Source organism: Macrobrachium rosenbergii, chromosome 58 (genome assembly GCF_040412425.1).
Source record: "Macrobrachium rosenbergii isolate ZJJX-2024 chromosome 58, ASM4041242v1, whole genome shotgun sequence".
Lineage (NCBI taxonomy): Eukaryota > Metazoa > Arthropoda > Malacostraca > Decapoda > Palaemonidae > Macrobrachium > Macrobrachium rosenbergii.
The window spans coordinates 19,882,425-19,896,222 of NC_089798.1; the positions used below are offsets into that span (position 1 = coordinate 19,882,425).

The 13,798-nt window shown below is 36.7% G+C and overlaps 1 protein-coding gene across 4 annotated transcripts in view; it reads right to left on the reverse strand.

The window, feature by feature from the left end:
- Nucleotides 1-9,776: 9,776 nt before the first annotated feature.
- The window catches only part of LOC136837221 (protein GUCD1), a 147,183-nt gene continuing 143,161 nt past the window's right edge, over nucleotides 9,777-13,798 (reverse strand). For all 4 annotated transcript variants that reach the window (XM_067101901.1, XM_067101902.1, XM_067101903.1 and 1 more), the window contains exon 4: nucleotides 9,777-12,754. In XM_067101901.1, coding sequence (XP_066958002.1) covers nucleotides 12,359-12,754 — 396 coding nt within the window. In that variant the 3' untranslated portion in view covers nucleotides 9,777-12,358. The remainder of the gene's footprint in view (nucleotides 12,755-13,798) is intronic.

Genomic DNA, 13,798 nt, shown 5'->3' on the forward strand with positions numbered 1-13,798 from the left:
CAAGCAGTAGCATAATATATGTGAAATGGCGAGACGTTTGGCATCTTCACAGACAGAAACATACATACAGTTTGATACAGAAGATTCGGTGGAACATTATGAGTACATGATCAGAATGCTTGTATGGCAGTGCAAGTAGTGGTGGTTGTACATGAATCGAGACAACAATGGTTAGAGAGAAATAGACAGGAATATTGTATGGTAGAAGTTGTGTTCCTTCAAGCGATCGCCGCTGACACACGGGAGGGAGAGAGAGAGAGCGGGATGCTTTGTCATCTTGTTTTGTCCAATGGCTGACTCACAAGCACGTGTGCCCATAGGGCCGCCATGTGACCCCTTACAATACTCCCCCCTCAAGCAAGGCCATGATAGTGGAAATCGTCTTGCTGACAATTCAAATGGATGCGAAGAGCATGGGCTTTGGGCGGGCAGCAAGCTGAGGGGCGACGCCAGTCAGGATGATGCCGGTCAGCAGGAACTCGAGGAGGACGGCAACGGGTTGAAGGATGACATCGGATGATCCTTCAGTAGCCAGCTCGAGGGGGACGGCAGCAGGCTGAAGAATGACATCAGCTGATCCTTTGGTAGCCAGCTTGAGGGGGATGGCAGCAGGCTGAAGGATGACGTGGGCGGGTCCTTCGTTGGTCAGCTCTTCCGGTATGAGTTCGGGGGTGGCGTCAGGCTGCCTGGAGGAGGCGTCCGCGGCTCCGGTAGTGAGGTGGGTCATCTCGGAGGGTCAAACATCTACTGAAGGCTCGGGAACGACGGGAGGCTGAGCCGAGGAGGTGGCGAAGGGTTCGTTGGAGTGTGGGTCGTCATCGTGGGTCGGACGTCTACCATTGGCTCCTTCTGGTCACTCCGGGGCCACCAGTGTAAGGAAAGTATTGAGTGACATACTGGCTGGGTGTTGTCTAGTTTTTTGGTGGTTGCTTACTGAATGAATGTACAAAATCTTCGAAGTTGTTATTGGCTGGCGCGAGCCGCAATTTAGTTTCTACACACAGACAGGGCAAAACAGAGATTATGTTTCGGACATCTGTGCTTGTCAACAGACAAGCAGATGGCGATTGTGAGAGACATAATAAATGTACAATGGTAGAAGTTGCGTTCCTTTGAGCGATCGCCGCTGATGCACGGGAGGGAGAGAGAGAGAGAGAGCGGGATGCTTTGTCATCTTGTTTTGTCCGATGGCTGACTCACAAGCACGTGTGCCCATAGGACCGCCATGCGGTCCCTTACAATATATATATATATACAGTAATACTTCGATCTTGCACGATTCGAGTTGCGCGAATTCACACACACGAACTTTTCACTGGAACCTAACTAATGGGCATACACGATTTTTTCACAGACACACGAAATTCTCGAGAAACCCTGCAGAAGTGGGTATGTTTAATTTTTGAAGTAATTTACAAGTTTTCATGCTTTTATGCGTAAAATCTGTATGAAAAATGCATTTCATGCTTTTATGTGTAAAATCTGTATGAAAAGTGCATTTCATGTTTTAATGTGCAAAATCTGTATGAAAAATGCATTTCATGCTTTTATGTGTAAAATCTCTGTGAAAAATGCATTTCACGCTTTCATGTGTAAAATCTGTATCGAAAATGTATTATTTTTATTTTTGTACATGCATAAATATGATGCAAAGGTAATTTCAGCACATTCAGTTAGTGTACTTTTACAAGATGTGATACCCATTTGCAAAGTTACTGCACTTTTCAAAGATGATACCCCTGCAGAAAATGCTTGTTTAATGTTTGAAGTACATTTATAAGTTTTCATGCATTTAACTGTAAAATCGATATGGAAAATTTATATTTATATTTTTGTACATAAATATCATACAAGTATTAAGTCCATTTGCAAAGTCTTTGTCACAAGGACTTTACATGACCTTGAGATGAGGTTGTTCACTCGCGCTCATTTGATAAAATGGATTCGTTAATGTAATATCAGAGATGTAACTAAGAGTTGTATAAGTGTCATTCTTTGAAAATTACTCTGTTCACCTCGGAGAAAAGTGCTGGTGCAATCTGTATGTGCATGTAATTACAGCACGTTCAGTTGGTGTACTTTTACAAGATGTGATACCCTTAGTTACTGCATTTTTCAAAGATGATACCCCTGTAGAAAGTGTGTTTAATTTTTAAGTTTTCGTGTTTTTAGGTGTAATATCAGAATGGAAAATTTGTATTTATATATTTGCGCATAAATACGATACAAAAGCAGTACAGTTACTTTATTACAGTACCTCTCTCTCTCTCTCTCATTCGTAGTTAGCGCTCAAACATACTTTTACAACTTATTATTTCTCTGTACGTCATCACCTGTACAGTATATAATTTTAAATTGACTGAATTTTACCTGTACTGTACTACCTTCTACGAACATTATGTACATGTTTTCAATATTTTATGGAATTGTACTTTTGTTATGACTGTGACACATGACGTTTTGCCTAGTGACGTAAAGAAAACGGCTTTTACCCTAAGTGACAAAGAAAACGGCATCCCATGAATTAGGGGTAACATTAGTATACGTACGCACCTACTGTAAATGCACTATTATGAAACTGTGCAGTACTCAATTTTATGTCAACCATTTACTGTATTCCTTTTTTAAAGGTAATAAGCTAAATTTTAAATAAAATTACACCAACTTTAGTTCATTTAAAAGTTAGCTTAATACTTTGGGAGCATGATTAGGGTCATATTTAGTACTTAAACTCTGGAAATAAACATTTATTAGCATTTTTAAAGACCATGCCAAACTTACGCGAAAATTCACCTTGCACGAGGGGCTCCGAACCTAACCTCGCGTTAAGTTAAGTTCGAGGTATGATGATATGTATATATATATATATATATATATATATATATATATATATATATATATATATATATATATATATATATATATATATATATATATATATATATATATATATATATATATATATATATATATATATATATATATATATATATATATATATATATATAGTATATATATATATATATATATATATATATATATATATATATATATATATAATATATATATATATATATATATATATATATATATATATATATATATATATATATATATATATATATATATATATATATATATATAATATATATATATATATATAATATAAATATATATATATATATATATATATATATATATATATATATATATATATATATATATATATATACATAAAGTTTATCAAATATGTTTAATATGCGATGCAGTTTCCTAGGGATGGTAGTTGTCATGGTGGCAGCTGTCCTGGGTGGCAGTGTTGCACGGTGGCAGTTGCCCCAGTAACAGTTTTCAAGGTGGCAGTTGTCTGAAGACCCCCATCAGCAACTAAAGGGCTTAATGCACAATAATTTTTGTGAGTGATCCCCACATCCTTAAGTAGTGAGATGAAAAAATGTGGTAGCACCTCCAAATTCATTATAAAAGCCGGGTGGCCTTTGCTCATACTTCATGTGGGTTTACTTTGAGAACAGTAGGAAGACTCATCTAAAGTACTATGAGCTTGGCAAACTAAGCTACATATAAAAATGGACATGGCATATTTAAATACAGGAATACCTGTATTCAGATTCCTATCACTGTACTGTACAATGAATTATGCACGTTTCTCCTTACAAATTTAACTCTAGAGTATATAAACCTTAAGGGCTCTAACTAGCCTAGATGCAAGTGGGATTCCTCTTCCCCTCTAGCTAAGTCAGACTTGAAATGGTGACAGAATGAGAGAGGGATAATTTTTCATACCATTTTTTCTCATAAGTGCAGCAAAAGGTAATGAAGAGCAGCAAAAGGGAAAGGACCGCATGACCATTTAAAAAACCATTCCTATCAGAAAAGATTGGCAGCTTCCTAACTCTTCTTGCTGTAGCTAGTAGTAAAAGAAAGGATTTTAGGTTTAAATCCTTTAAAGAGGCTTCTTCTAAAGGTTGCAAGGGTTGTTCCATCAAGAATCTTCCTACAAAATTGCATCCCAACTTTTTTAAAGGTGGATCATGGTGTTCTCTTGTAAATGATCAAAGGACTTCTTGAGTGTCCTCATGGTTAGAGATATCTATATGAAAGGACAAAACAGAATGTAACAATGAACTGTAACCTATATCAGCAACAAAAAGTTTCTACAATATCTGAGAAACTAGAAAAATTTAATTATGCTTACAGAAAGTAAGGGAGCTGGATATCTCTCTAGACTAACATCAGTTCTAGTATGTGCACCCTTATTGGTACTTTATTAGTTGACTCCCTGGATTGAGTAGAGGGTTCCGAGACAGGCTCGATAAAACCCTCCAGTTCTTAGGACATGGTTGAGCCTCCAGGAGGTTAGCAGAAGCACGAGGGGGTTTTGGTGAAACCTTAATGTGTGGTTGCTCGAGTGGATCTAACCTTCATATATGAATCAAGGTGTATCTAAAACCAAATACATTAGGTAAAGGAACCATTCTCTCTGTGGCCATGGGGATATGAGGGTCATCATGGCATTCCTGGAGGTTTGAAATTTTAGATCTTGCCTATGGAAAGTGAATAAAGGAAACACCTAAAGTTTAGATTGGACCAGAATTTGGTATTGCACCCAATGTCCAAGCTAGAGGGCTTCAGCAAGGAGCGTTTTAGATCAGCTGCTTTTGTTCTGGCTTATCGCAAATATATCAATGTTTGGTAAGCCATATAGTTTTCACAGGTCCTGGCATACCTGTGGTTTAGCAACCACTGCATCAGTAAGACCTTGCCCCTCGTACTAAAATGATCTACTAAAATGTTGTTCTTGCCTGAAGCAGACAGACATTAAAAGCATATTCTTGGCCTCTGACCACCATAAAATTCCATTGTCAGTGGGAGCAGTGACTTGGACTCTCCCTCTTTGCTTCTTGAGTTATGAAAGGGTTATTGTGTTGTCTGAGAAGATTGCTGTTGTCTTTCTGGAAACTAAGTCTCCCAACCAACCATTTTTTCTGGACTGTTTACACAGAGGCCTCTCCTTCTCTGATAAAAGAAATCACATACAGTATATAGATTACCTAGAACAGTGTCCCACCCTGCTTGCCATGCATCTGAGTATAATATCAGGTTCAGGTTCCTCACATCTGCAGGAATTTCTGTCAAGATTAATAGTCTGTTCTTTCAATAACTCTGATTCTTTTGTGCGATGATGGAATTAGACTAAGGGGAGTGCCTGAGGTTTGAAGACCTTTCACAGCCTTCCTTCAAGTGGAATAGAAATGGTCTCATTCTTAACTTGAAAAGGGGGATGAACTTCTCTGGCAAGTACATGTCCTAGAACAGATAATCATTTCTCAGCTGGCAAGGTCTTTTAAAAAAGAAACTGGGAAAATCATAAGAAAAAAGTCTACTCCTTTCCTTGATGGAAAATCCCAAAAACTCCAAGACTATTTTCATTCCAAGATAGGCTATCACCTGGGATAGAATTATGATTAATTTCTGATTATTCATTAATATTCTCAAATTTATAGGGAGGGTGAGTATCAAATCTTTGGTCCACAAGGTCCCTTCAAGAAATCTGACCTGGAGTAACCAGTCTTCCAAGTAAAGGAGAAATTCTGACTCCCAAAAGTGATATCACCTGAACACTGGATAACTGTGGTACCTTGCTCAGGTCAAAGTGCACAGCTTTGAACAGAAAAATTTTGCCACTGAAAACCAAGCAGAGAAACTTGTGAGAAAGAGGATGGGGACATGAAAGTAAATGTTCAACATGTCTGCTCAGTCATCCAGTTGTCCTAGACAGCCTCTGCAATTAAATTGGATTGTACCATGGAAAAATCTTAACAAAGCTACAAACTTTGAGGCTGGAGACCTCCAAAACTAGATTACAGTTCCCCATCACCTTCAGGATTATATCTAGGAAAAGCCACTGACATGTCTGCCAACACTATCTGCTGTTTCAGGTACTCACCCATCTTAGTACTGACCAGACCCAGCATTTGTTAACTTTGCTTATTTGCCAAGACGTGATATTTTGGTATTTTCAACATAGTATGACCACTGACTGCCAGAAGAGAACTTTGATGAAAGGGAATCATGTACCCCTTCTTGAGTACCTCCATCACTCAGGCCTTTCCTCTTAAATCTTGCCAAATTCATGTGGGGCAGTTGAAGAGTTCACAGGCAGAGGAGGAGTAGGAACTTGCTGCTTGAAAAAGGGTCTAGAGGTTTGAGCAACGAATTCTCCGTTCTATTTTCTGGCTACGTTGTCGGTGAAAGCATGGACCCACTTAGGGTTAATTAATCTAAAGGCCAGTGAGTCATGGATCTAAGAGGCCTATGACCTGAAGGGATCTTATCAGAAAAGTCAGCGTAAACGTCCCTTCCTTTTGAGGCAGACAGTGGTAGATGTGAGCTGCCTCTCCAATGCCATCCACAAAAGTCCTGTTGAGACACTTCACAAAAAAATTCCAAAGTTTCATTATCTAAAAGTTGATATTCCAGAGGCACTCAGGACTGGAACATTCTCTGCTATAACACCCGCAGGCATGTCAGCAGTAAACTACATCTGAAAAATTCTATCCAGTGAAATTAAAGTGCGTCACAGACTTGCAGGTGGAGATCCGTTCCAGCGCCGCAATGTAAGTTGATTTCCGCCGTAAGTCGGTTTTTCACCGTTATCGGCGCTTATGGTGCCATAACTTGAGTTCTGGCACCATAACTTGGAGTTGCATCAAGTTACATCGCTGTTAGCGCCATCAATGGCACCGTAACTTGATGCAACATCAAGTTATGGCACTGTAAAAACACTTGTAACAGTATCTGTCAAAGGAGAAAGATGCAAATTTAGTATTTTTTATGTGGTGTGTTCTTTGGAAGTAAAAGAGAGGGTTTTAGATGTCCTGGCCATAGGCAAATCCTCGATCACCTTAAACCTTGCCTTGACCACGTTTCTCAAGGAATAGCCTGAGGAGGAGCCATGATAATACATGATCTCAAATCCTGAGTATCAGAAACACAAAATCATGGTGGAAATCCACTTAACTGTCTGGCAATGAATAACAGCCAGATAAAAAACCTCCTTCGGATTATGGGTTGATTGGAGAAGGTTGTGGCTGCAGAGCAGGTTGAAAAGATTTTCACCTCATGTTATTCCTTACAACAGAAAGGGCAGACCATTTGATGAACTATAGCCAACCCTCAATATGGTCATTATTCATAATACTGTGTATACATTGCAGTATTTATCTCTTGTTATACCTACATGATTGAACTGCTGAGGCCAGCCTAAATTCCTTGAATCAAATAAAATCACTGGACATACTGCTTCTCTCTCTCAAGGTTGTGCTTGAAGGTTTGGCCACTTTCCTATTATGCCTGATGTATTTCTTTAGTCTTGGCATGTTCAGAAGTGTAAATGTTGTTAAAAGATCCACAGGTGTATATGCCTATGCATATTTGTAATTAAAATAATAGGAGCTCCTGCATGTTTTCCAGCATATTTCACTTTATAACTGAAGAGGCATGCTGGGAAACATGTGAAAGCTATTGTTATTATAACTGTAAATACAGTATACATAACATATGTATACACAAATGTGAATCTTTTAAGCAAAAAAGAAAGTGCAACAAAGTGTTCTGCTTGTGACACTGTAATCATCATTTCCTTCAAGTCAGTATTGTCACAACACAAATGTAGACAGATAATAACATAAGTGTACGACAGGTTATCCAACATCAAGCAACAGCACAAGTTTGCTAGGTAACTGCTTGAGCTATGAAACCCATCAAGGACAAACACTCAACACTCAGAAAAGCTACTCATGCAAAATAATGAAGAACTCAATATACAATAAAAAAAAAAACTCAATATACAATCCAAAAAAAGACAGACAATTTAATCTATTGTATTTAGCAACTGTCAAAAGTAGCCCTGCAGCTTTTGAATACCCAAAGGTATTTACACAAATAGGCAAGCAAACACAATAAAACCTCCCAAAAATTTTAGAAAGTTTTGAATTCCGGGCAATATACAGTATATCTAAAAATACTGTACAGTATAGGATTTAGGGTTCCCATATAAAGAAAACTGTCCCATATAAAGAAAATTGTGATTTGCAATGCTTTGATGGAGCCGAAGGCTGCATGAACGATTTTCTCCTACCCACATGACTTTGGGTAAAGAAGGCCACCCTCCTCCCAGATTAAGGGTGAAGATGACCGAGAGGGAAGTCGTAGCAAGCACAAACCTCCACCAATTGGCACAACTTTGTTTCTTGGCAGACAGCTCTCTCAGTAAGTTACCGAATGAACACAGAGCAGTCCAGAGGCAGTCCTGATCAGGCAGGGCTGGAGGCTCACCCTCTCACACAGCTGTGGAATGAGAACTGCAGGGGAGAAAAATAATTGAAGAGAATTATCAGGGAATATAGGAAGAAGGTTAGGATGACTTGGAATATACACAGGTGTGTAGGGTTGCTCAGGAGTGTTCACTGGAACATTACGTAACTATCCAGGCCTAATCGTTCCTCAACAACCAATTCCATATTCGGGCAAACATCTTTAACAAGATTTTTCTACTCCTATCTGCTTCTCTCCCACTCCTGTGCTTGATATACAGTTTCATAACAATAACAGGCCAATTGCTACACGTGATACTGATCTTACATCCCACATGGTTTAACCATTATCTGTCACACATTGTAAGTGCCCATCACGCTTAGTCCAAGACAAACAGTTCTCACACTGATTATTCCTGCAATATCTCTACATGATGAAGACATCTTAGACAAAACAAAAGATAAACAACCAACTTTCTAGGGTAGCAAAAAACAACCAAAACACTTCCAAACAGTGAGAATACTAGTGATGTGAACACTACAGCAGCATAAAACTGAGGCATAGAAAAGTCACTTTACTGGAGTGAAGGTAAATGGGAAGATGAGTTAGGCTGGTTGAACAGGTACAACCCCTTTATTTTATTATATTTTTCTCAATTGCCGAGAAAGCCTGACTCAATACTTATAGCCATAAGAGTGTCAGGTAAGATTCACAGACGTGTTCAATGCCATTCACTTCTGTAGAGACAGCTTAAAAATAAGACAAAACTAATAACAAATACATGTACCAAGAGTAAGCTTTAAAAGCCACAAAGGAAAGATGAATACATGCACTGAAGGGTAATAAATACAACACAGCTATATTGTATTTGTTCAAGAAGGCTTCAATAAGTACACAGCATCCTTAGGATAATACCTACAACATTCAACTTACTGTATACCTACCTGCTGCTGAAGACTAATCAAGAAGAGACACTTAGTAGTGAGAAAATTTGGGTTCCTCTCATTGAGGAGGTTTAACCTATCATTCAACAACCACTTTACTTGTTTTCAAGGATTAAAGTGCATTAATGCACTATTTTAAAATATATAGGATGTGTAATTCCTATATACAAGACATTAGTCTCTGCTATTAAAATACCTTGGGATTTACAGGTAGCAGATAAGTAGGAAATCTGGATAACCAATGTTAGGATAGTAGCCTGAAGGATGACTTGAAAACATACTTGCCAAGACTACCAAGGTCTTTTATCACTACCATATTGCACATTAAGCTAACTATGGTAATTTGCATTACCTAATTATATATAACCTTTAGTCCAAAAGCTCTACAATAAATGTTTTGTTAATATTTAATTATGCTAGCCTACACTTCAATAGGCTAAGCTAGCCCATAAGTCCATTTAATATTCTCTTCAAGAAGGAAAATGAAATGCAAAGTCACTAACAAACAGTGTATTGCACAACAAACAGCATTTTGAAGCAATATCCTATGATATAATCTGTATGTAAACATCATGGACATAAGTCAGGAGGTTCTATTATTTATGGTTCAAAAGCTGATGTGCTTCATTATGCTAAACTAACTTGACTGTTATATATTGGTAAATGAAGTACAATTACTATCCCTGTACTGAACATCACCATCATCAACACAGTAGGACACAAGGGCTCTGAAATTCCACCACTTCATGTCTTTCCTGTGCTTCACTTCTACAAATCTCCAGTCATCTCCAGTCCCCCTTTGCATAGTCCTCATCCAAGTAGGTCTGAGTCTTCTAACTCTTTTGGTTCCAACAGGAGCCCAGTTGACACTATCAGGTACTACTCTCCCTGGGGTAGTGTGAAAGACATATCCAAGCCATCTCTGCCTTCTTGCCATCATTATCTCATCTACAGTATATATGGAACATCTCTGACATTTTGCTTACAGTATCATTTTTTATTCTGATTCCTAATACAAATATTCTTCTTGAAATTTGATTCTCCACTTAGCAAAATCTTAAGATTTACAGCAGTTTTATTGTCACTCCATGAGTCATGTCCATATAATAATTAAGATTGTACTAAACTAACAGTATATGTAATCTTACTATTGTATGCAATATCAGTCTATTTTGCTTTCCAAATCTTATTCAGAATGTCCATTGTTTCATTTGCCTTTATTAGTCTTTCATTAATTCCATCTCAAGAGAACCTGTACTGGACATCCTTGTTCCTAAATATTTAAATAATTCAACCTTATTGATTCTTTCTCAATATGGTGCTATTTCATTCCTTTGTGCATACGGCCTTCATTATTTCTGTTTTTCTCAGATTTATCTTCAGGCCCAGTTCTAAAGACATACAGTACACTCTATGAAGAAGCTTAAAAAATCTTGTGAAGTTTTGTTTATTAAAACTGAATCACCTTACATACCCAAAGTCTGTCGACTTTCTATCTTTACTCCACCAAATCTTCTCTTCCATCTCAACCCGTTTTTCCATCATAAAATGCTTCTGAATTGCAATATTTAAAATAATCCTATAATGATGTATTAAAATAAAAAGCATTAAGTACAAGTCATGAAATTCCAATAACTACAATTGAAAAGCTTCAGTGCCTCTGTACTAGACTAGCCTCTTCAGAAAGGAAAATAAAATACAATTTCATAACAAATATACAGTGCCAGTCTGTATGTTCATTAGTATATTAGACTGAGCATTCCTAAGCTTGAAATCTTGCAAGAACAGCTGTTGTGGACGACTGAGGATTTATAAATAGCACAGAGCCATAGAGTATAACTTTTTTATCATAACTTAAGTTATTGTTTGAACTTGTTTGTTTTAATGTACAAAACATAGTTTATCAGTGATTACATACATTTCTCCCTTCCTTTGTGAACTGCAAAAATATTTACATATTCTTTTGAATCACAGGTGCAGTTACGGACACCTTTTGAACATAGGCAAGCATTGTTTCGATATTGAAAGTTATTTTTAACTTGCACCTTGACCATACTTTTCAAAATTATTCTAAACTTATACCTTGACTACAGATTTCACAAAACATATGATAGTGATTATGTCCGTTACCAATAGATAACTTAGCTTCAGAGTACCACTAGATACCTTAGCTTCCGAGAAAAAACACAAGACTACTCAAATTACTAACAGAGCCAAGGTAAAACACCTAACATTAGAGCACTCTCTCTCTAAGTAAACAATTGGCATGCAATATGGCAAAAATTGGACCTAGGGGTTGAGCTAGTAAATACTGTTTGATACGATAGTTTAATGCCTATTTATTGTGACTCCAAAAACTTGATACTCTGGGACAGCTGGACAAAGAATAAATATGACTTTAATGACTGTACATAGCCTGTCTAAACCTCTGACACTCATATTTGGTTAATTATGTAACAGTGAAAATAATCATAAAACTAAAAAAAAAAAATGCTGAAATTAGCTGATCCACTCATAAAATGAGCACCAACGGAAAAAGCCAAAGGAAAACAAACATTTACAGTTTGACATTTAATAAAATATGTTCTCATGAAAATCTTTGAGAGATCCTCGGAGCATTTTTTAGCTTTAGAAAAACTAATGGAAATGGAAATATGAAAAAGATTCTTTGTAAACTTTCTGTGGAAAATAAATTACTTCACCACAGTTAGTAGGTATCAAACACAAATTGTCAAGGAAATTAAAAAATCTTACAATGACCCTGAATGAAAAACTGACTCAAGGTATAAAAATCAACAGTTTTGTGACATAATTAAAGCCCTTAACCATTACAATTAAATACAGTATACAACAATATAAGTACATACAGTATAAAATTAAGGATCACATTCTATATCACAATATTGTATATGAAAACCTGGTATGTTGTTTGTTGTTTTTTTACACTAATGCTTGATGCAACAAAGTTAAAGGACTGAGATCTAGGTCAAACGTAATCTAACATACATGAGGAGGCATCATAGGATTCGTGAAATATCATTCACATATAACATTGCACATAATTTTCAGTATTAATCTTATGTTCCCTGAGGCTTTGTATGATTATATATAAATAAAACATCTTCATCTGTACCATAACTTTTTCTTGCTTTATCAAGTCTACTAAATGCAATGGAACATATATGATTCTTGAAAGATGGATTTCTATAATAAACCAAGTTTTTCTTCATGCTATACCCAATAAGGAGTATGTAATGTCCCTGATATGGGGGTGAGCAAGGAAGACAAGATCGCAGATGGGGCATCACTTTTGCACATCTTTCACAAATCAGCAAATGGGCATTTGTCAGAAGGATGACAGGTCCACTATGGTACAGATGTGTGAGAATATTTGATAACGTAACACATCCTTGTTCTACAACAACTCCCTGACTGCTGGCTTCTCGAAAACGATCTAAAACTCTCTGTGCATCCTGTGCATGACCAAAGAATAGTAAGACATACATGAGTAATTAGAACTGTAGTATCAGTGTAAACAGGCTAATATTTTTAATTGAAATTAGTACTAGAATATAATATTTATCTATAAGTCCCATGAGATACTACATCTAAGGAGTATAACAAGTGCACATGCATCCTTTTATTACTTTCTTAGCATATGAATATATTAAATTATAAATAAAACTGATTTGTTTAATTACAAACCTATCAAATTACTGTACAATTCTCTGTACATCAGCACAATACTTAAATGCACTTCAAGAACACTTCCACCTGGCAAGGTATTCATCTAGGACTTGTCTTTTTTTTTTCACTCCCTTCCTTCATAATTACCCTAGATTCATTATTATTCATAATTTTATCTATATTCTTAAATAATATTTTATCATTAGTGGATGTTTTTCCTTAATTGATCAGCAGTGCTTTAGGTGCCTTCTTGCTGCATTTACTGGCTACTATAAGTACCATAAACCTGTTTCCTTTTCCTAGTTCATGTTGTTAGTTTTGTAATGCATAATTAAGTAACTTTTTCCTTTATGCATTATTTATTTATTTTCATTGTTGGTTTATTTGGTGTTATTTTTGCCTAACAGTATCTTCTGCTTGGTGTATTCACTGGATTATAAATTTGTTCAGTAAAGATTAATCATAACTGTTTTCTCCACATATCTGGGTGACAATTACCAGTGTAACACTTTGTCATTAGAGGTGGCATAATCAGCCTTGTATTTACCATTACTGTGATGACAATCACATCAATGTTACTGATGGTATTTACATACTTATGATATTTTGAGTAATTCCACAACATAACTATGTTGGTATGCTTAACAAACGGTGCCTCAGCTTCATGTCTAATTTTAAGAACTCCCACTTGGTGCAGTGCTTGCAGGGACAAAGTATGTATACCTCACTACCATCATTATTTTTTATGATAGTGTAGCAGATGTTACACCCTCATGGTCCCCCCAGGGATCCATAAGACAGACCAACTAAACTCAAAGAATTCTCTTATA